This window comes from Mixophyes fleayi, chromosome 9, assembly GCF_038048845.1.
Source record: "Mixophyes fleayi isolate aMixFle1 chromosome 9, aMixFle1.hap1, whole genome shotgun sequence".
NCBI lineage: Eukaryota > Metazoa > Chordata > Amphibia > Anura > Limnodynastidae > Mixophyes > Mixophyes fleayi.
This window is the reverse complement of record NC_134410.1, coordinates 95,845,942-95,871,273: the sequence shown is the minus strand read 5'-3', so window position 1 is coordinate 95,871,273 and position 25,332 is coordinate 95,845,942. Positions and strand designations below refer to the sequence as shown.

General features: G+C 36.6%; 1 protein-coding gene across 1 annotated transcript in view; it reads left to right on the top strand.

Moving 5' to 3' along the window:
• PAPPA (pappalysin 1) overlaps nt 1–25,332 on the top strand; it is a 373,767-nt gene that overhangs the window by 252,953 nt on the left and 95,482 nt on the right. Inside the window, exons 10-11 of the mRNA XM_075184705.1 lie at nt 12,279–12,475; nt 22,628–22,726. Coding sequence (XP_075040806.1) covers nt 12,279–12,475; nt 22,628–22,726 — 296 coding nt within the window. The remainder of the gene's footprint in view (nt 1–12,278; nt 12,476–22,627; nt 22,727–25,332) is intronic.

The following is a 25,332-nucleotide window of genomic DNA, read 5'->3' as shown; positions in this document are numbered from 1 at the left end:
TGTATTGTTTCGATGCAATATCATTTAAGCCAGGCATTGTATATCAGGGTGCCCTGACCAGGCCTGCGGTACCTGACATATACACCACTGTGACCCCAAATTGTGACCTGTTTTGATAATTACACCACTATGTTAGTTAAGGGATAACAACTTATAATGGGCCAAAGAGAATAATATATAATGCCCCATTAGTAATACAAGTAGAAGTATGTAGCAGGGAGATAAGGTCCATGATGCTCCAGGACCAGGTGACTTTTATTCACTTGTCAGCGTCCCTTGAAATAATAAAAAAAATCCCCCTTAACTTATCTTTTAATCGGCTTGTTCTCCTGTCCTCTTCTCTTCTTTTCTCCAATTCTGTGCTGCTGATTGTTCTTCTCGCGCGGGTGTCTCCTCTGTGCTGCGCTCCGCAATGGATGTTGGGCGTGATGACATCACGCCCGACATTCACTGCGAGCGCCGCACGGAGGAGGAGACAAGGGAGGGAGCCGGAGTACCAGCTGACGTGACCGCGTGACCGCAAGGTAAGTAGTTTCTTTTCTTTTTTTTTGCAGGATTTTTTTTCCATTAAGAGCGCTGCCCCCTTGCCACAACCAAAACTCCTTCTGGGCCACATTTACAGGCGTGCTGGACAACCCTGGTCTAGATAAACTGCTGCTGCAGCATTTATTGTAATTTTCTAATTAACCCATTTGCAACCGGTTGTGTCTCAAAAGTATTTATCCAGTTAAACTCATTTCACTAAAGCACAGTGCTTAACTTCAAAATGAGATATATTTATGCAGTGACCTATGTGTTGTGTTGATTTATGTTTGCATATTGCTGATAGTGTTGAACCCAAATTCCTAAAATGTTATTTGGGAACATATGGAATAACATTGCATATTGATGGTACCGTGGTATTACTTCCCTACACTACCACTACTTATCTGCCGCTGTGGTAAAACCTTATGCCACAAGCGAAGAGAATAAATCCACTAGTTTAGGCAGGTTTAGCCCTGTGTTTCACTACTGTTTGCCTCTCTACCATACCACCAGGACTGTGGAATCCCTCTTTACACCACTTCTGGGGTGCCAACCATCCGCCCCATTACATAAGATCCCTACCAATGAGAAAATTGCCATTGCAGGGCATGTGCTGTAGGATTTCTCTACACATAAGTCAGCCCCTGTGCATGCTCAGAAGAGCAGGGTGGGGGCCTGAGGAGAGTGGACGGGCAACACCGACCTTCCCCCAAATTAAGCTATGGGGCCCAGCTGTGTTCTGCTCTTGAGCCCTACCTTAAGATCTTTTCATAGGATTCACAACGTAGACATTTGTAAACTAGGACTCTGCAAAAATGCATTAATATTTTAATAAGTACAAATATTTTAACATGTTTAACTAGAAAGTATGATTTCAGACCTGGATGATTTGACCTGATCGATCAAAATAGGTTTAATTGCAGTATAATACTACTCAAGGAAAGCCCCTAACTAAGGGATTATTCCAATAAATGTAGTAAAAAACAAACAAAAAAATATATATACGAAACTACAAAACTAGGTAATATTGAAACACAGATCGAGAAAATAAATTGCTAATGTACTAAGGAGCCCGAAGCTGGTTGATTGTGTACATGAGAGGGAAAATGATGCCGGTGGGCTGTGCAGGAATGTATGGAATGCGCCAGAAGAGATGAAGTAGATTAAGATGACCCTTTTGGAAGAAAGTTCCTCTGGGGTACATTGCAGATTCTGTTGAAGTTATTCTCTAGAGCACATTTTTTTTTAACTATAGAGATAAAGAAGAGTCAACTTAGTTAAGAGATTGTCCAAATAAAGGGCTGACTCATTCTACCAAAAGCTTGGCATCACTACGCTATCAGAAATTGTCATCTGAATATATCCAACAGTTATCTTGAGGGGTTAAGAATGCTCTAAGAATTCCAATACCTAAAACAATGCTTGCACATATTTTTTCTTGTTTTACTCGGATGGATAAGCATGTGGCATGAAACCTGCTGTTTTTGGAACTATTCCTATATAAACAGACATGCTTAAAAGTAAGGTGTTTTTTTGTCTGGGATTGTACAATTGTATATATTTCTGCTATGCATACTGATGTGTTAAAAAACATCTACTGGTCAATTCCATATTTAGAGAAGAATAACAGGAACTGTTGTCTCATCACAGCACTGGGGCCACTCAGTTGTGAATGATTTCTGGCACATGTATGTCGATCTTGTGTTCTGTGTGGAATTATGCCCATGTCATCTCGGTTTATATCCTGACTATCTGGTTCCTGTAGTTGGAGAATTCTATTGAGTCTTGTTGAATAACTGCTATGGTCTTTGACCTCTTTTACGAGTAGAGGCAAGCTGATAGTCTTTTAAGTTATTAGATAGCCATGGTCTAAAATATAATTTTGGAAGACAAGTTCAACACTTTTATATTGATACCAGTTTGATTGTTGTTGTTGTTGTTATTATTATTATTATTATTATTATTATTATTATTATAATACAGCTGGAATGTTTTAGTTACAGGTTCATGCCACATGTAAATTTCTAATTTGATGGACAAATTATATGTGACATGGGTCACATATAATTACCTATATTGTGTTTACTTCATATAAGCTGTTCCTGAGCAATTTTAATAGCACCAACCTATTCCTAAATAGGGAACCTAAATCACCGGGAGAAGAGCCAAGGGCTTGGACAGTCTCAGTGTCTTTCTGTAGTTATCCTCCCTAACACTTTCCTAACCTTGGCAGACATACTTAATGGGGTCTTATGCAAAATTAGGAACAAATTAGCCTCTGTAGGGATCAAACTGTAGTTTACGATGGAGCATTTTGTTATTTTGAAGAAACTTATGAATAAATCTTTTTTGGGTTAGTACAGTGTATTCTCTTGCATTTGGCTTTCAATCTTATTAAAATCTTATTAGATTTAGCATCCCTTAAAAGGAGGATGATTTGATGTGTTTTGTTATCCACAATTAGTGTTCTCTGGTGTAGACAAAATATTGTATATTTTATCTTAGCTTTAAAGATCTGCTAAACCTAAACATAAAATGCAAGCTCTATAAATAGCTAATAGCTAATAATGTTTACAATTTGATATAGAAACATAGAAACATAGAATTTGGTGTGGACAAGAACCACTTGGCCCATATAGTCTGCCCAGTTATTAACCCATGGTAACCTCAAAACCATATTTGATCCTTTATTCTTGGTAAGAATATGTTTATGTCTATCCCAAGCATGTTTAACTGCTTTACTGTATTAGCCTCAACCACCTCTAAAGGGAGGTTATTCCACTTATCTACTACCCTTTCTGTGAATCAGTTTTTCCTCAAATTTCCTCTGAGCCTACTTCCCTACAGTTTCAGTGCATGTCCACGTGTTCTAATATTTCGCTTCCTTTGAAGAATGTTTCCCTGCTGTATCTTGTTAAAACTCTTGATATATTTCAAAGTTTCTTTCATGTCTCCCCGTTCCCTTTTTTGCATCATACTATACATATTAAGATATTTTTGTCTTTCTGGGTAAGTTTTGTGCATGTAGGCCTCCAGAATTGAACACAGTATTCTAGATGAGGCCGTACCAATGACCTATACAGTGGCATTATTACTTATTTTCTTCCTCTCCCTATGCAACCAAGTTTCTGACTTGCTTAACTCATTGCTTTGTTACATTGCTTACCTGCCTTTAAGGCACCAAAAATAGTGACTCCTAGATCGTTTTCCTCCTCAGTAGTTTCCAATATAGTGCCATTAATACTATATTTAGCCTTTGTATTTTTGGGATCCAAGTACATGATTTTGCATTTATTGGCAGTAAACTGTAGATACCATTCTTTACACCTGCATAAAAATATCTCACTTTGAATGTAAGCACTGTGCTTTAGTGAAATGGGTTTCACTGGATAAAGACTTTTGAGAGATAACAGGTTGCTAACAGGTTAATTCGAAAATTACACTAAATGCTGCAGCAGCAGATTTTCTAGTGAAATCAATCACAATACTTTAAGTCCAATTATATTTATCACACAAAAATAAGTAGAGATGCAACAAGGATTAAGAAGAAATGACTGTAGACTAGGGTCAATTTACGATAGACAGAACCGAAGGGAGCAAATTGTAATCCACAGATTGTCTTACAGCAAAGTCTAAGGGTCTCTTCTCTAGGTTCATTCCCCTGGGCCTCTCTACTGCTTACAACACTGTTGATCACTTTCTTCTCCTGTACCCTTTACTCCATTGACCTTTGTGACAAAGTTCTTTCCTGGTTCACTTCTTATCTATCAAACTACATGTTTAGAGTCTCTACTGATTGCACATTCTCCTCTCTACTTCCACCATCTGTTTGGGGTCCCATAAAGCTCTATTCTTGGACCTCTGCTTTTCTCACTGCACACCTCTTCTCTTGGGGAGGTAATTCTCTCATTTGGTATACTAGGATTATACTGCACTCTAAGTACGTCCTATGAGGTGTCTTGCAGATTTGTGTGTACTATAGGAAACTGCTGATATTAGAGTGTCCAAACTCTGATACGTCAATATAACAACATGTCGAACCAATTCTGTATTGAAATACAATGTCAAATCTGTATTGTGTTATGATCAATATGAGATGGTCAGATATTACATTAAAATAAATAATTTATTGACACATAAATCAAGATATATGCTGGTTCAGACCAGAATTCAATTTGCTTTCTGGTTAAAATGATTTATATGCATGAATCATGTCACCACTTCACCCATCAATACAATTCGCTAAACATGATATGCAAACAGTCTCAATTCTGAAGTTGCTGTTCAGCTGACTGAATTGACCAATGCTCCTTAATCCTTCTTATCCCACAGCAAACAGATTGCAATGACCTTGTGTAATGAGCCCTGTTTTGAAAATTCAAATTCTCTGTTATCTTCCCTTCTCCCAGAGTCATACCTCCCCTCAAATCTTCCTCATTGTCAATAGCACCACAATTTCCACTGTCTCCCAAACCCACTGCCTTTGTATGACACTTGGCCTCACCTGCTTAATTTCTCACATCTAGTTTCTCTCTCAGTTCTGTTACCTCTTCCTTACAAATATTGCCAAACCCCTGATCTGGGCGACCAGCAGGCAAGGATAATTAGTTAATTAGTATGGTTTCAGTGATGACAGTATCTGAGTAGTTCTAAATAAAAGCAATATAAGATCATGCAGGCAAAGGTCATGAAGATGTAGTTAAAGTCCAAATCATGGAAACAGTGGGATTAATAGTGTATCTTATTCTCTGAGATAAAACCTTCCCAACTCAATGAGAATTCACGCTTGGCTTTGGATTACCATTCTAATCTTGATTGTATGAATACATGTAAAAAAATAAAGAGTCCTTACTTTAGAGATCTTAATTAATAGTCCGTAATGTTTTATACTCCCTCTGTTTGTGTGATGATCCTATTGTTGTAAGTCCTTTTGTTTTCATTGATTTTCATAGTTCAATGTGAATAGTGGAAGTGTAGAATGGATTCTGGGCTGTTGATTATGTTATGATCTTAAGGCATTGGTCTCCTTCAGACATAAAAATATAATAATATATGTTATATCTTAATTAACATTTCTGCTGGATGTGTATGGATTAGTACTTACATTCATATTTTAGTTGTTTAGTATTGGTGGTACCTATAATTTCCACAAACGTCTCATCCACATTGTTGTTGTAGAAATATTTTGGTGTAAAAGACCACAAAAATCTTGTATCGCAGGAAATTAGTGTTCACCAGATTGTCTAAAATAAAGTATGTATTAACAAGGGAATAGGTTTTCCGGACCAAAGTCTTGAAGTAGCTTACAATGTTCAATAACTGTATGTCTATACCTAAGTGGTCCAAAGTACTACAGCCACTAACAAGCAATCTTCAGTTTAATGAACCAGTCAAACAATTACCAACTCATAAGTATAAAACAGAAACTAATTATTCTATAAAGTCCAAATACCAATACAAAAATGTAACCAAAAAAAAAATTAAATTAGAGTAAAATATTCAAAACATGCATGACTACATATAAAACGCTCTATATCATATTATAAATTCTGATCACAAGGTGCTCTCAAAAGAGTGTAGATATACAGATTGCAAGACAATCTACAGACAACGCACCTGAGAACACGAGCAAATATCTTAATTAAAATTGATCAATCACTATTCCTCTAAGTTAAAAATCTAAATGTTAACATAACACAATGTAAAGGACATTAACATTCACATATCCTCCAGTAAAGGTGCTCTAAAATGGGAGATTGGAATGTCAACAATGTCAATCTAGATGTGCATTCCACCTTGGAGCACATCTACTTCCATGTATGGAAGTCTACGGAAGCCCAATGAGTGCAAAAAGAATGTTACAATGCATTTTGTCTATCACACTTTTTCATGGGTTAGTGGGCATGATGTTATCCTCATTGTATATATTCGGTAAGTGACCAGTGGGATGTGCCACGTCAATTACTTAATGGGAATAGGTTTATGATGAAGAGATCCGCCGATTCAGACCTCTTTAGTTAAACATGGTGAAATGGAGTATTAATAAGCATGTTTTTCATTGATGTGTTGAATTGTTAATATAATGTAAAGTGTAAACCATTAATCATGCAGCACATTGGTCTAAATCACAGTCAAAATCTAGATATCTAAATTATGAAAGCATCTTAATATCTCTCTTATAGATGTCAGCCTGTTTGGGACTTAGATGGCCTTAGGAAAATAGAGAGATTGATAGGCATAGTATTACTCTCATAGTGTATGTGGCAAGTGTCCAATGGGATGTGACATACTAATTGATTAATGGAAATAGGTTTATGGGAAAGAAGTTAACACATTCATACCTCTTTACTTGACTGGAGTGGAGTAGATTTGTTAGTAAACCTGAGTTACACTGTTTTTTTAAATAATTGTTATGATATGAAGTGTATCCTATTATATGATGTATTATTGTGATATAAAGCGTATCCCATTATATGATGTATTATTAATGACACAACACCTATTACTAAAACTTTGTAATGCACACAGTAACATTTTCTCTGAACATTTTGTCTGTCTCTTACAGATAGCACGATTGATTTATAAGGTCTACATTAGAGACCGTTGTATTTATTTTTAGTTTTCGTCAGTTTTATTCTTTTCTTCGAATAAGTCAAAGTTAGCGTTTAAACATCTACATTATAATAACATTTTAATCACTCTCTTATAGACATTAGCACATATAGTGCCTATGCATTGTAGAGAAATTCACCAAACATCATCTAGGGGGCTCTGTTTTTCTCATTATTGATGATCGCACAGAGAAATTCCCTTGGTTCCTCAATCGGTCTTGATTGGACTATAAAAGATTGGATTATAACAGATGAGGGTTTAATAGCATGATTTAACAAATGGAGGTTTAAAAGGAGTAGATAAGAACGACATTTGTGTCCTTTGATCAATGCTCAGACAAGCAGAGATCAGTACGGATGGCAGACAGGATAAATGATGACAAGGTGAGGTTAGTCTGGGCAGCAGACAGGAAATTGATAGCAAGCAATGGTCAGGCAGGCAGCAGTAGTGTGGTCAAAAACAAGCAGGGTCGGGCTTAATCGTGCCATTAAGCCCGACCCCATTATTCAATACCTTTCATTTTCTGACTTTTATGGTAGGGGCAGGGCTATAGTGACGTACCCCGCCCTCCTACCCTCTGTTACATGACCTGTACTCCGATCTCCCGGAGTACAGATTTAAAAAGTAGGCAAGTATGGAATATAAGCTTTCTTGTGCGCAGGCCTCACACTACCCTTTGGCTTCATGTCTGCATTTATTTTGTCTACCTTGTATACGCCTGTTTTTACTATGTCCTGTTTTCATAATTGTCTGCCACTGCGGAGCTCTGTGGTGCTTTACAAATCAATGATAATAATATCAAGTGTACAGGGGGAAAATTCTCATCATAATCACAACTTAGCTCAAATAATTTCACTTCTGATACTGATCCTGAAGCTTTTCAAAATATGATTGTGAACGTTGTTTTCAGCTCTTTTATATAAGACAACTGTTTAATTATTTGACCAGTATGTTGAAACATTGCACAGGGAAAGCCCCCTGGTGATAGGAATAGAAGGAAAATAAGTAGAACGCATGTATAATTTAGAGATGGTCACTGACCCCCGTGTTTTGGTTTTGGATTCGGTTTTGGATCTGGATTACCGTCGTGTTTTGGTTTTGGTTTTGGTTTTACAAAACCGCCATTGCGTGCTTTGGTTTTGGTTTTGGTTTTGTTTGGTTTTGTTTTGCAATTTGTTACAAAAATTACATTTATTGGTGCTAAAATAACATAATTTAGGTATTATTTTGTAGCTACATTATTATTAACCTCAGTAACACTAATTTCCAGTCAATTTTTATTCAATTTTGAACACCTCCTATGTCATAATATGATTTTCATACACTTGAAAAGAAAAATTGTTGCAGTTCTTGCCAGTGATAACAAAAAGGCCATTGTCATACCTGGGCATAAAACCAAAAATCCACCTCTTAAGTGTGGAATTATTTTTACATGAATCCTGGCAAGAGTTGTCTATCCATTTGTAGCATTTTTAAAGCCACACTCAGTAGAGGTAGGGACCTTAACCATCTGGGATCCTCATCCATGTTTCGTCATTTTTCAGCGAGTTATTGGAAAACTGTTGGGAAAATCAGAAACTTCGGTTAAAAAAAATAACAACAAGCATTCCAGCATAATCTACCTCCCTTCTCTCATCTACATCCCAGCACCTGCAATCTTCCCCCCCAACAATTGGCAGTTAAACAATCCTCTGCAAGAGGAAGCAAGAATGAAACCTGTCACCCAGTCGCAAAGCGGATCACAGACGCCCTGGGTACTATGCTAGTGTTAGATCTGCGTCCAATGTCCACTATTGATACAGTTGGTTTAAGACATTTAATTGAGGTGTTATGTCCCTGTTAGCAAATGTCATCACTATACCATTTTACTAGAAAAGCTAATTCTCTCCTGTACCGGAAAGTTCCTAAAAATTTCATTATTGGGTGACAAAATGGTATTCTACCCACTGTATACTTAACCACAGATATGTGTACAAGCGTAACTGGGCAAACAAAAGATTATATGACTGTGAAAGCCCACTGGGTTGGTCATTCGCCTTCCCCAGCATGGACAGCAGCAGCATGTACCCAGATACATCACATTTTTGAGAAGTAGGCTACTCTGTGTATCAGCAGCTTCACTAAGAGGCATACAACTGACAAACTGTTCCAAAAACTAAGGGATGTCATTGAAAGATGGCTAATCCTGCTTGGAGTCTCCTGAGGATATGTCATTTCTGATTACGACCCCAATATTGGTCAAGCATTACAGCGGGGTTGAATTCCATCACATTTCCTGTTTTGCACACACTATCAACTTGGTGTTACAGAACTTTTCAAAAATGTGTCCATAAACATTTAGGGTCAATTTCTGGTTTCTGCAACAGCATGTAGGAGAATGCAGCAGCTGCAAGAAGACTAGCATTTGAGGGGAATATACTTTATCCAGCGAAGTAGTTACCTGTGAAGAAAGTGCAGACACGGTTAGCTTGAGTCAAGTGATTGCCTTAATAATAGATTTTGAAAAGGTGCTACATAAAATTATAGTGTGCAATAAAACAAAGTAAATGTGCTAACTATATTTTAATTGTAGATTAAATACTTAATTTTCTTTGCAAGGATCCCAGACTTATCAACATCTTGTTTGGACGTCTTCTCCTTCAGTTTCTCTGGCAACTGCTTGTTGTAAAAGAAATTGCTTTCCCAAGACACCCAGTGGTGATGCAGATGAGTCCGCTAAACATTTTGATATTTGCTGTGCTGTAAAAGAATTGCCCAAAAATCGTGACAGCTCTGCCCTAAAATCAACTAGTCATTCCCTTTGGAAGGCCATTATCAGCAATTACATCATACTACACAGACTTCTATGATATTGGGATGAATTAGTATTGTTTGAGGAAGATTATCACTAAACCCTGCCACCTCTCCAGTTTCGCAGTGAGCTATGGTACAATAAAATGTAACTGCAGATTTAGACCAAGACTGTCAGCCCTATTATTTCTATTTCAGCCATTACAATTAGCAATGGAGCAATGGAGCTCTTCTCTTTGGGTGTTACCTATATAACGGAGCACAATTTGCCTGCAAATTCTACAGACAAGCCTGCTTGTCTTCCTCTCCATCAATGACTCTTAGCAATTGAGCACTCGTCTTTGGGTGTATATTACACCCAAACATTATTAGTGAAAATTATGCAAAATACAGTTTAATCCCTGATTGGCCCTCCACCATCCTTTGCATGTTAATAGTAGGATTGGTTGGAATTATGGTCAAGGTCACAAATTTTTTTGACAAATCCTTCAAACCATCCCAGATGTCAAACTGTTGTGGTCTGCCACCTGCGTCATCCCTGCTTGTGTTTGGAAAGTGCATATTGGTGCCAGAACCTCACATGCCAGAACTGCTCCCACTGGTGCCACACTGCTGCAGGACTTACACAATCAACCGCATCCTCATCGTCGGATACCCAAATCTCCCCCACATCCTCTTCTAAAGACAAAGTGTCATCCTCACTTGGTGTATCACCGGCTACACTCGGGCTATTAAGGCACACATCAGCAGAATGCTCACGATTAGACATCCCACTGTTGGATGGACTCTCCACAGGGATTGTTGTCATTTGTGAATCAGAGCAAATATTCTCCTGTAATGCCTCACTGTTATCTTGCAGCTCGGCTTTGACGCGTAACAGTAGTTGTGCACCAATTGTAGGCTGGGTAACTTTTTGGGATCTGCCACTAATAGCCAAAGGTGAAGGCCTCATTCTCACTTTGTCACTGCGTGTGTAGAATGGCATGTTTGCGATTTTTTTTGTATCGTCACTTAACTTTTGCTCAGTTACACTTCTTTTTCGCTTCAATACAGTAATAAAAAAATTATTTTTGTTTTTTGCACTAATTTGGAAACACTCTGTTGTTTGACATCACCTGGGCCAGATGACGTACTGGGAACACTAACATCAGGACTGGTGACAGAACCTGGTTTCTCATTCTGATCATATGTGGACTGCTTTGAATCCATTCTGAGCACAAAGCACTGGGGAGTGCTAAAAATTATTTGGTAGATACTGCTGACAGATATGACTTTTGACAGCCAGAAATATTTATGCACAATTAGGGAGGACACCCCAAAAGCACTGGGGAGTGCTAAAAATTATTTGGTAGATACTGCTGACAGATATGATTTTTGACAGACAGAAATATTTATGCACAATTAGGGAGGACACCCCAAAAGCACTGGGGAGTGCTAAAAATTAATTGGTAGATACTGCTGACAGATATGACTTTGACAGCCAGAAATATTTATGCACAATTAGGGAGGACACCCCAAAAGCACTGGGGAGTGCTAAAAATTAATTTGTAGATACTGCTGACAGATATGACTTTTGGCAGCCAGAAATATTTATGCACAATTATGGGGGACACCCCAAAAGCACTGAGGAGTGCTAAAAATTATTTGGTAGATACTGCTAACAAATATGACTTTTGACAGCCAGAAATATTTATGCAGTTATGGGGGACACCCCAAAAGCAATGGGGAGTGCCAAATATTACAAAAATAAAATAAACCTCTATCCTCCTCTCTTCGCTAGCGATTTTTGTTACAGCAATTGGAATAAGAATATTGTATTCTCTGTCCCTGCTCTAATCAGCCTGTGACTACACCCTGCTCTCTCCCTCTGTCAAATGGCGATGGATTGCTGTGGAGGCGTGTATTTATAATGTTGAAGTATCGCGAAAACCGAGCCACGAGATCCGACGACGTCACGATGACGTTCGGCCTCGATTTGGATTCGGAACGGGTGGGAGAGTACCGAGCTGCTCAGCTCTGTACTCGGATACCCAAAGTTCGGGTGGGTTCGGTTCTCGGGGAACCGGACCCGCCCATCTCTAGTATAATTACATAAACAATAGGAAACATCATACAGATGATGCAAAAAAAATAACCTTGTCTAAAGTGTACTTAGACATGGAAATGGGAGTAACAGTGGCATTGATGTGTTTGTACTTTGTTCTTCCATTTGTCTTAAACATTGTGCTCCGTCTGTACATTATGCAACATTTACAAAAGCATGTACACTATATTTCCATTAACATTTCTGTGTAAACATTAGTTGTGATTATTTATGCTCTGCCAGTTACACAATATTTTTTTAATTACAGATGAACCAAGCAGGTGCTATTTTCATGATGGTGACGGGGTCTGTGAGGAGTTTGAGAGGATGACGAGTATTAAAGACTGTGGGGTGTACACTCCAAACGGATTTCTGGACCAGTGGGCATCAAATGTTTCGGTCTCACATCATAATGATCAAGACTGCCCAGGTTGGGTAGTAATTGGCCAGCCTACAGCTAATCAGGTAGTAACTTCAAAGAATGATACTGCAAGATTGTCTTATTTTGTTATTATTGAAGCCATTCCTGTCATACAGTCTTAGGCAACTACAAACTAGGCTTAGTCATTTTAAATGCCCTCTTCAAAACATTTGCTAATTGTTAGACATTTGCTTATCATTATCTCAACAATTCTGTATTGTGCACAGTAGCATACAGTGGAAATGTTTTAAAGATGTGGAAAAATAAACTATAATGTACTCTTACTAAAGTATTGGTTAATTCTGCTATTGCAACTCGACTCTAATCAATGCTCATTGAAGCTTGTCCCAGGTGTAGCCACATTCATACTTAAAATAAATGTAAATGACCACTTTTCAGAGGTTAACGGGTTAATACCAAACAGTGATATATTGCTACTGCTATGGAAAGCAAGAGCAGACTCACTGACTTACCTAAATATGCATATTGCTCACGGAAGCTTCATAGCACTTAGTAGTAACATATATATATATATATATATATATATATATATATATATATATATATATATATATATTAACCCATTACCTTATGAAGTAGATTGCAGTGGAGGGTTATACCCAGTTATCCCCTGAAGTTTGATATTCCCCTTTAGGGAGTTTTTCCTGGCTCCAGCTCAAGTGGTGTTCAGTATCAACTCACCCCTTCAGGGTAAATTGGTGATAGGGGGAAATTAATTGTCCTCAGTTTAGAGTGTTGAGACCTCTCTCACACTTCCCATGATCCTGGGTAGTACAGTCAACCAGTTTTATGCTGCGTTATTTAAACTGAAACCTGATTTTTTTTTTTCACTTTATTCAAACCTTTACTAATTTATTTTCATTTTTGATAGGCAATTGCAAATGCAGTTTTATACCTTGCAGTTTTTGGTCATTTAAGGAAGCTCTGCGTGTACAATGTAGAATGGTTTTTAGAAAACAATGTACATATGGCGCTTCCTTAAATGACCACCTTAATAGCAACAATATCAGTGTTGCAGTTTAACGGGACGTAATTTTTCCCGGGCGGCATGTTGATTCGCCGCAATTGTTCCAAGTATGTATTGCAAGCGGTCGATATGAAACCAATGTAGGAAACATCACAATCGACGTTATACTCTCGGGTAAATTGGTGTCTGGTTTTGGGTAGTCGCTGAAGTGACTACCACCGGATAATTTATATAGTAACACCGTATTACACAGCACTGTACAGAGAATATTTAATTATTCATATAAGTCCCTGTCCTATTGGAGCTTATGGTATAAATTCTCAACCACAGAAATCACATGGAATTGAACCATGGCCACAGCGCTGTGAGACAGCAATGCTAGCCACTCTGTAACCATGCCGTCTTTCCCCATCTAGGTAGAGAGAGATTCAAGCAAATCTTAAAAGTTAAAATTGATACTTAATACAGAGGTTCAGGTTAATTTCAATGGAAGCACAAGCCAAATACAATAATCCTTTCAGGAGTCATACCTCTTGTGGGTGCTAGGGGTTTATTACAATAATATGAAATTATGGCGATGAATCAGCAGTGCTAAATATTTGCCTTTGATTTGGCTGCTTGCATATTGACCCCTCCAGCTAATACTACTGAAATCATATTGCAGGAAAACAACAGATGTTCTCTTTAATTTATTTTTATTTGTATTTGTATGTTGTATTTCTGTTTGTATTTATTTTCATTTTACATTGAAAATATGACTTTCAAATTTATTAATAACTCAAGACTCTAGTGGATATTCTCTCTTTTGTATCTGATACTTCATGACATTATTTTATTGTGTACAAATAGGTCAATGCCACTTAAGCATTTACTACTAACACTGTCACATCTCTACACTAAGGCTGGGTACACACTACAGATTCGTCAGCCGACTGTTGGATCAATCGAGCGAGGAACAACCATTCAGGCCAATATATATATATATATATATATATATATATATATATATATATATATATATATCTAATATATAAATGCTTAGTGGCATCTGTCTGTCTGTGTGTGTGTGTGTGTGTGTGGAAAAAGTTGAAGCGCCACCTGCTGGGCCGAGTTATACACTGACCTACTAAATTCTTAGTGTGTGTGGGAAAAAAAATTCAAAAAGGGCTGAAATTTGGTAGGGCTCAAACTCATTTTCGTGAGGTAATTTTACCTCATGGACACACATGTGTAGAGGCGTGCGTTAGTGTGTGGGTGTGTGTGTGTGTAAAAAACTATTTTCTCAGAAAGGGCTCATCCAATTGACCTGAAATTTGGTATACTGACATTATTTGACAAAAAAATTAGAATAGTCAAGTCAGTTAACTTCCATCATCCCCCCTTCCCCCCGTGGGAGGGGTAGTAAAGGCTAAATTTACGAGTTGAGGGGTCAAACTCATTTTCGTGAGGTAATTTTACCTCATGAACACACATTAAAAAGGCCGCTTGCGTCGGGAACTAACGCTCTTCCCCTGAGAAGGCCTGGGCTAGGTCCAAATGCATGACAAAGAACCTTTTTAAGACCTTAAGTAGCTTGATTTGACTAGAATGCATGAGTATCATGCACGGGTTAACTTGTATATATATAAGTGTGTCTATTAAACGATGAGCGACAGTCATTTTCAGAGTACCGATCGTCATTTCATTTGATTGTTCAGCAGAACTACTAATCTCATTCCGAACGTCCTTCCAATCCTGCAGTGTGTACAAAATCACGACCAATTGCTCAACCGACTGCTGATAGTTCCTCAAACAGTGACTCCTTTCTGGGCGAGTGTATTTAAATTTATGTAATTGTGTCTACCTCTCCCACGGAGTGCGGTGTCAAAACATCAATTAAATGGGAATAATGTGCTTTTAATGGAGAAGCAATAATAATAACAATCCTGTTTTACATGCTCCATATGTCATTTATCTGTTCCTGTATGCAAGTGTGTACAACATGTATTCTTATCACATGTGAAAATGCATACGCTCAGTAAAGTATAATTTATTTCCTGATGTGACATGTGTCCATCTATTTGATTTTGTATTATTAAATTTAATTATTTTTTCAAAACATTGATTGCACATATTATGGCATTAATACCTCTATGTGTATTGAACTTTCTTAAAATAACGAGTAGGAATAAATTTATATAGATGTATATTGATATGTCACCTTGCATAATTTTATACACCTGTGTCCACCCTGTCTGTTCCAAAGACCATAAATGTGTATTGACAGGATGGTTAGTTGTGGAAAAATAGTTTAAAACTTGTATAGTGTGTATGCATGAATCGACTGACTAATCAGAACTTCAGTTGTAAGTGCAATCGTTGTAGAAAACACATTGGTCAGAAAATTCTGTAGTGTGTACCCAGCCTCTAGCAGTTTGTCTGGAAAAGCCTAATGTTTTTCCACTAGACACATCTTGAGAAATCCAACTGAAGATAAATATGAAAATTGGCTTCTTTTTGTGTGGATCTCTTCCTATATGCGTTGGGGTCATAACACTTCTAAATGAGCCCCAGAGATATGATGGCATCTCTTCCCCCACCACGATATCATTTTGAAAATGACAGCTTGGATTCACAAAGGCTATTAAAAAAAATAACAGTACAAATGAAAAAACATAATAAAACTCATAATAAACAAAAACACAGACTCACATTCACTTTATTACAGATATTTGTTTTAAAGATCTTCATCATTACCATTTATTTATATAGCGCCACTAATTCCTCAGCGCTGTACAAATAACACACTCAGTCCCTGCCACATTGGGGCTTACAGTCTAACTTCCCTAACACGCAAACACACACACACAGACAGACCCACAGACTAGGGTCAATTTGTTAGCAGCCATTTAACATACCAGTATGTTTTTGGAGTGTGGGAGGAAACCGGAACACTGAACAGATCAGTGGAAACCGGAGGAAACCCACACAAACACGGGGAGAACATACAAACTCCTCACAGATAAGGCCATGGTCGGGAATTGAACTCAACACCCAAGTGCTGTAATGAAGTTATCCTTTAAATATTACACCTGAAATCATAATATTTAGACTATTTAACTAGGTGTAGTTTTATGTGTAAATCATGATTAAAATATCTAGTTGTGTGGAACCCTTCTCATAATATTTTAGCTTTGTAGGCATTTTCAATTGTTACATGATTATTGGTGCAGCCATATGATCATTGAGTCATTTTTGCAACACACTAACTGTAAAAAATATTACTGTCATATTATGCTGTTAAACTAAACTATATTTTAACCACTGATGTGTTCAGTGTATAATCGTAATTCCACCTGCATCCTTGAGAGAGCCATGCTGTCCTGATGCATGGACAATTCCCTAAGCTTAGTGTCACGAACACGCTCCCAGCTGCCGTGACTTTGGGGTTTTTGCTGTATGAGGTCACACATGATTTCAGCCCGCAGTCTCTCTCACCTATCACACAGGTTCTAGACCTACGGAGTCGCCCCCAAACACAGCGCTCTCACAGCCCCGGACACTTCAGGTTCTGCCACCACCTATTGAGTACGGGCAATAGGACCCCAATATACTGTCCCCCACTGGCACACAGACTTCTAGTTATCCACAAACTAATAAGACCCACACCAGCACACACAGGGTTAACTCTTCACACCTCCAGACTGTTACACAAATGTAAATACAAGCACACACAGCTTGTTAATCAAATGTATCAACAAATCACACACGGGCATTCCAAGGGTTAACCTGGACGAGCAATCTCTTCTAAACAGGCTAATGAATCCGTTAGAGTATCAAGGACGCAACTTATTAAATTTTAGATTTAATATCCGGAAATACAGGGCATTCAGATATAAAGAAAAATAATGAATAAACAATAAATATATTGACATAACAAGCAAAAACAGTTCAAAATAAAAAGGATTACATTCAGATTTGCACTTACATCAATTCCATTCTGGCCAATGGGAATTGGCTAGGGAGATGGACAGCTTATCAATGTAACTTGATTTCCCCAAAAGTCTGACAATTTTTCCTTTCCACACACAGGTTTTTAAGCCAAATGAAATGGGATGGTCTTCACAGGGGCAGTGTTTAATGCTAATAGGGGGTAGGGATGTCCCCTGGGTGTCACTTTACTTTGCTCACAAATATTCCCAGAGTCTTGACCTGTTTGTAATTCTTCACAGATATTTCTCAGAGAAATAACACCCCCCTCAATAAACCGGTCATAATCTCCCGTACCTTTAAATACCAAACATAATGGAATTATGACAATGTGAGATACCTCTTCAAAAGATATGTGACTATGGCTGTTCCCTGTGTAGTTGGTATCTATGTTTTAAAACCCTGGTGTGGTTTTTGTCCCTTAGTACAGAGTGGCAGAGGGATTTTCCAAAATATGAAAAATGAAGGCATTTCCTTTCAAGTTCATATTTCTATATACCTGCATAAAGACCATGCAGATTTTTATAGGAGAGTCTCCAAGTTTCGCACCTAGGCATATGGCTCTCCAATTTACACCCAGGGGTTAGTTTGTGTTTACAATACCTATTGAAAGGAAGTCAATTAGCTAGGGCAATACATGATCAAATACAATGAATGTCTGTGATCTGCATATCTTAAGCTGGTCTCTGCACAAAGGGTTTCCCTAACTCAATTACCTCCTACTGGGCTCATTTGGTCACACATTTTAATTCAGGTTAATTTATGTATCCATGCAAAGTTTTGATTTTGAGCCCTGACATTCAATATTCTATTTCAGCATATCAGATGTATGCTCACATCCTGACACTTAGCATTAGTAAATCCTCTGGGGCTCAGGGGCAAGCAGTGTACATAACTGCAGAATGTTGATCTAAAAGTTCATATATACGGAAGACCTGGCCAACTTTGTATTATCACAGAACACATCCTTTATAATGTCAACTTCATGTCACCAATTGCAGTTTTATACCAGACTGCCCACGACATCTCAGGAAATTAGGTGCAATGTATTGCTATACTGATTAATATGCCTCTGTCCTCAGTGGTACCAGCCTTTGATTTGATATAATGTGCTAGATTTTCCTGTGTCGAATATTAAAGATTCATGTTCGTGTTCTCTTTTCCATATCACTTCTGCAGAGATTCACCTTCTGTAATATTCAAAACTTCCCCTCACCCCACCCCCAGATTAATCTCTGAACCATATTTATGCGTTACATGACTATGTTTACTGTTCTCTCAGCAATCTCATTGTTGTCATGAAATAAACACCTTCAAGGCCAGATGGTTCTGTTGTTCATTTCTGTCCACTGGTGACCTCACAAGCAGTAGAGAGTGCTACAAAATGGTTGAAAACAATATAATTGACATCTGTAGTCCAGCTGTGCATTTGTGTCTCTCCAATATGGACATGTGTTTTTGCGTTTTCTTGTGTAGAACAAACAAGGTGTTTTGCCATAACAATAACTTTGTGTTTACATTGGTTAAATATTATGAAGATGAAAACAATCCCAAAAAATTATTTTTGAAAGGTTGCAGATGAGAACTTTTTTAAAAAATAATTGGTATTATACATGTCACATAATTATGTTGTTGTTTCCTATTTGGTCTTATTGTTTCCAGATCAAAACAATTATCCATAAATTATCTAGCTTTATAACTAATAACTGTCTATCCTTCTCTGTAGGAAGGTTTTGTACTGTGTTTATGACCCAAAATAATAAGTTATTTAGACATAAGCTGTTAACAGGTCAAAAATATGTTGGGCTTGATTCATTAAGGAAAGTAAGGCAGAAAATAACTTTGTACCTTGTCAAAACCATGTTGTGTTGGAGGGGGGGGGGGTAAGGCAAGTTCTAGATCAACTTTAAATTTCAATGTAAAAATAAATCTATGAAGTATTTGTGTGCTACATGAAAACAGCCAGTATTTATCTTATGTGCAAAATACTAAACTCATTTGCACCCCTTGCATTGTAACATGGTTTTGTACATACTTTCCTTAATGAATCAGGCCCATTAAATTTAAAACAAGCAAATAAATAAAATAAAATAAAAAATATTGTGTCTTAAGCATACTTGTTCTTAAATGAACAGTTAATATATAAAAAATATTTTGCCTGTGTACTATTGATTCAGTGCTATGGAAATATTTGTATTTATCATAATCCTTCCATAGACACACCTGTAATTTTATTTGTTGTGCCTTTCAAAATATATTTTATAGGGTTTTTTTTGGGGGGGGGGTTAGGCTTTGATTTTTAAAAATGTGAAAAATGTGCTTTTAGTGAAAAAAAAAATATATTTTTTTTTAAAAATCCTTTATTCATTTTTTATAAAAAGAAAAGAAAATGACAACAGTAGAAACATTGGACATGAAAAGTATCTAGTATGTTTGGAAGTTATGTAATACATATATAATGTTAATTACATTTATAAAACATTTAAAGCTATTTTCCCTTGCTTTTTATATTATTTTGTAATAATCTTTTAATCATAAAATTGAAGACAATATTTTAAAAAAATCTGAACAAAGTAATGTAATTGTTCTTATTTGCATAATAGTAACAATAATAATGATTAAACTAACATTTAATACAAGCATTTCAAGACATCTCCCATAATAATGATTTGCTATTTATTGTTAGATCATAAAAACAAGTGATAAAATATGTAAAATACCTCCCCTCTTCACTTTACTTGCTGAATATAATCTCTATATTGGTGATTTTGAGACAAAATCAGCATTTTCATTTTTGTAAGACAATCAAGTGTTTTGAGATGAAGCAGAAGTGTCCTAAGATAACCCGGGATGAAGACAATGCATACCATAAGTTTTTCCCATGTAATTAAAAAAACGATGCTGTTTCCCACTGAGAAGACAGGAATCATTCTCATTGTTTAAATTATGGCTCTATACAATTGCACTACTTATTTTATCATGTTTATTTGATCCTGTTTAATTTAACTCCATGGAATGCATAACTTTATCAATCACTGCTTGTTAGTGTGATTCGGCTTCTCCATTATAATAAATAAACCTTCACTGAGATAGTCTACCTAAATGCGGTTATTTTTTAAACTTCCCATCAGTTTTCATGCAAAACAATTTACACACAACTAACTTTGGAATCTAGGCAGTATGGTCAACTGCCGACTGACCGTTGTGTTTGTGTTGTAGCAACAACCTTTTTAAATGAAGTGAGATTGAGAAGAGAAATCTTTACGTCACGTGTGCCGAGCCACCATACAGACACAAGGGCAAAGCTCTCCTATTCTGAGTTGTGTATAGCGACAAAATGTTAGGGAAAGCTGGAACACAGCACGTCAGACTTTCATTCAATCTTGTAAAGTTCTTCAATAATCCTCACTTGGGACAAATATTAAAGAGTTGATTCCAACAAAAGCAAAGTAGTGAAAATGTAATACTAGCAAGGGAGCATGTTAGAGATGATCGTTGCCAAAGAAAGTTTGGTTCTTGCTATGTATTTAAAAGAAAGCAATAGTGAAACACACAACGCAAATTACATTTTTATTGTAGTCCACGTGGGGTGTGTGGCTCAGTGATAATGATTGGTAGATTGTTTTACAACCTTTGGGGTGAAATGTTTCCTACATACGTTCCTTCAATATGATACAAAGCAACAGCCCCTTTATTTATATAACTGGAACTCTTCCTCCCATGCAACCTGAAATAGCTCCATTTACAAATGCTAGATATGCATTGTCAAGCAGTTTTAAGAGTAATAGCAAAATCTATATATGACAGTTTTTACTGTACCTTACAGCAGTTATTCCACTAGCCCACAGGCATTAAGACCACCCCTTGTTTGATTTCTCCTAAAATAGTGGTCCAGCCTCATGCAAGTCTTAAATGAAGCATGATAGTGATGGGATGTTTGAACTTTTTACATTTTGTGTGCTTGAGTGTTTTTTTATTACAATGGTCATAATATATCTATTAATGCACTTTTCCTTACAAAGTGCTTCTAGATGGTGCAAAAGGTGTCCCATTGGTAAAGGACAGGTCCCATTTATTCTCAACTTCTATGTACCATAAAGTTCTAGTGCCCTCCACCCACTAAACATTGAACTCCCCCCTAAACCGAGTTTTCTCTCCTGACAACTTTTAATCATGTCCTGTAAAAAGAAATCATGTTTTAGCATGAGGGGGCATAGTACATACCAATGTGCATTCATGCACCTACCCAGCATTTAGCAATGAGCACCCATGGTTCAATCAGGTCCTCCCATCAGACGATGAAACATTTTACACTTTGCAGATGTTGAAATCTTGGCCCACTATTTCATGTGCAACTCCCATAAAAATGGGTGCAATTGCGAAAATATTTTGCAGATGGCATAAATACTGTTGAAAATGCATGTGTTGCATTACTATAAATTATCTGAATTGTGTTTATTATCGGAGTGAACACAGTTTACACACTTTTCACCACAATTTTCTGCACCAACACTATGTTCCAATGTACCAAGGAAGGAGGCAATAAGGTCATGTAACTTCCCTTATAACTTTGGCCGGTAGCTTATGTGCTGCCGGCAGTGGTTAAGTGATATTGATCGACAGGGATTTCTTCCATCTGCCCAGTGGAGAACCAAATCACAGGCATCATTGCCAGGGTGGGATGCACTATGGTGAGTTTCTGGAACATATCAGAAATACCTCTTCTACCGACCGGCAGTTCATAATCCATATAGGTTACCTGCAGTAGATTTTTAGCCTTAAAAGAGAAAATGGGAGAGCACCTACTGTGCTTGTATCCTGATATAGACATACCCTTGTGTACTATTCCTAGACATGCTAGAATAAGAAGTAGTATTATCCTGGATAGTCCAAATATAATACCTCTAAAACATTCTGTTTGGTGGATCATTTGTTTAATATAATCTCATGAGATTCCCTGATCTATAGCTGAGACCTGATGACATGTTTGAAAAGCTGCATTTGAAAACCTATTTATCATAAATACTACAGTAAATGAACTTTTAATATGGAAGGTAGCAGGTACCATCATGAACCATTTCCTATAGTAAATTGGTGGCAGGTTGTCAAATCGCACAAGTACAGTATGTTAAGTTTAATAGTGTGCTATGAATTACACATGGATTTCAAATCCTTTTCATAAATTAACAGTACATAAGTAACTTAATGTTGCATCATTTACTCTTTGGTGTTTTAATAGGTTTGCCAGACGAAAGTTATGAAATTGAATGATGTGGTGTCCCAGTATGCTTGGTATCCATGTAAAGCCAGATCAGATGTAATGCATTTCTGGTTAAAGGTAAGTGACATTAATCAAACATCTCATATTTGATTATATATTTAAAGTTATCATTTCTTGAGAAATTCATTTATAGTATAAATTAATAGATCAAGAGAACTAACTGTAAAAGAGGATCTGTTAACAACATGCTATCTACTGTGTCAATGGCTACAAAGAAACCTTTTTTATGCCAACTGTATAGTGGACAAGGAACTATGTAGTAAAGAAAGAAAATGTTTGTAAGGTTCCCTACTGTGCTCCTCTATACTGTGCTCCTCTATACTGTGCTCCTCTATATTGCTCCAGGGCAAGCTCCCCAGTACTAGACCTCTCCTGTCCAGCCTTAAATTTCTAAGACGATCAAACATACAGTATAAAAGGACAAAAAGCTAGTTTTAAAAAGCAATCTTTATTTATAAAAAAGAAGCATCATCTGACTTACTTTGTGATAAAATGCAGTTAGCTGGCAGAGATCACAAAAGGTCACCCTGCTATAGACGTCAATGTGGTGGTCAAGGTGTTATTACCAATATTAATATCAAGATGCAAAAAAGGTCTCACCTGTTTTTTGATAATTCTATGTACATTTTAATATAGTGTGTATATATATATATATATATATACATATATATATATATATATATTTATTTCCAAAGCAGAACACATTTTAAAGATGTAAATTCATATTTAAATCCATCAAGTTGTCATCAAAACAAGTGGACATTCCTTGTAACCAGTTGTTACACATTAGGTAGAAATTTCTACCTTTCCTTTTTAGTAAAGGAATATCCTGAAAAATAATTTCTGTAGCCATTGAAAAAGCTTAACTGACTCAGATAAATAGGGGGTTTTGGGAATTAATTCAGCGCCACCAATTCCTCATAGATAAAAACAGAAAAAACTATAATACTTAACACAGCTCAGTAGAACGGAGACCAGGTCATCATACAGCAAATCTCCTCTACAAAATTGATATCCAGGAAAGAGTAATCCGTCAACCCCAAGCACCCTTTCCGACATGTTTCGACTCTACGAGCGAGTCTTTTTCAAGGTAGTATACCGAAGACCCAAGTGTTCCCTTTATAGTTCTTAATACCAGTCCCATTACTCTCCAAATTGACATACATAAAAATAAACAGCATAAAAATTCAACTTAAAACACTTTCTTATAAAACTTGAATACATGCAGAACAGGATATGCGGCAGTTTTCTAATAAAATGAAAAAAGTAAAAAGTGAAAATAATAATACAAATAATCCAAACCATCTCCAAATAATATACCATCTCATAAACATATCAGTGGTCTGTAGTACAAAGTGCAGTAACTCAGTGTAACTGTCTAAACGAGAATCCCCATTATGAATATCATACAGTCTATAACAGTGGTATAATCCGATTGGTATCCGGATCCGCAATCCAAACCTCACTTTAAACAAATTTCTACGCGCATGTGTATGAAATCTACTACGACACTTCACAATCTGGATTCTCGTTATACATACTTTAATTGTATGATTAATCAGCATTCAATCATTTTATATTTCTACACAAATAAACATTGCTGAAATACAGAGAACATTTAAATAGATAGTCGTTCATATAAATATACAATGTGCAGTTGATTTTCACACAAAAGTAATCACATCATGCAAGTAATGTTTATATACACCCTCACTTACATCAATACAAGTAGGTGAGATGACTGGTATTAATGTACATATCAACAGTATTCTTATAATACAAATGTTATTTTAATGCATCATTGACATATATTGATACAAATGTGAATTGTTTCAATTCTTCCCGTCTTCTTATCAGCAGTAGGTATCTCAAAACATAGAAAAGAAGACAGAGTCAAAAGTATAAGAAAATATTATCATTCTAAAAAGCATTTCAGTTCAAACTCTTTATTCAGACCTTCAGGTAACAAACAATTCAGCCTGAAAATCCATGACATTTCAATCTTGGACAAATCTCTATTTTTCTATTTTTAGTTTTTTTGGACAAGATCTATCCCTAAAAAGTCCTTAATGCCTTTTGCAGAGCAATCATGATGTTGCTTAAAATGTTGTGAAACAGAATGCAATACATACCCTGCTTTAATATTGCGGATATGTTCACATAAAGGTTTCTTTAGTGGGCGCGATGTCTTCCCTACATATATCTTTTCGCAATTACATTCAATCAAATATATAACATTGCAGGAATTGCAGGTAATAAAATGTTTAATTTTGTAAATCTGATCCTGGACGACAAATTCTTGAACGCTATTCGCACTGCTTTTTATATTTTTACAGGTGATACAATTCCCACATCTGAAAAACCCTTTACACAAAATGTTACCAATATTCAAATGCTCAGTTATGGCACCTCTCACCAACTTATCTTTAAGGTTGGCTGCACGTTTATAAATAAAATGTGGTTTAGAGGGAAGAATTTTTGACAAATAAAGACCTTTATTGAAAATATGCCAATGTGTGCCTATTATATTCTCAATTTGTTTGGATGAATTGTTGTATTGAGTGATAAAAGCCATTTTGGGGCAAATCTCTGTCTATCTTAGTCTTAGGGAACAAAATGTCCTGTCTTTCTACTTTTCTAGCTTTTTCCTTAGCTTTTTCTAA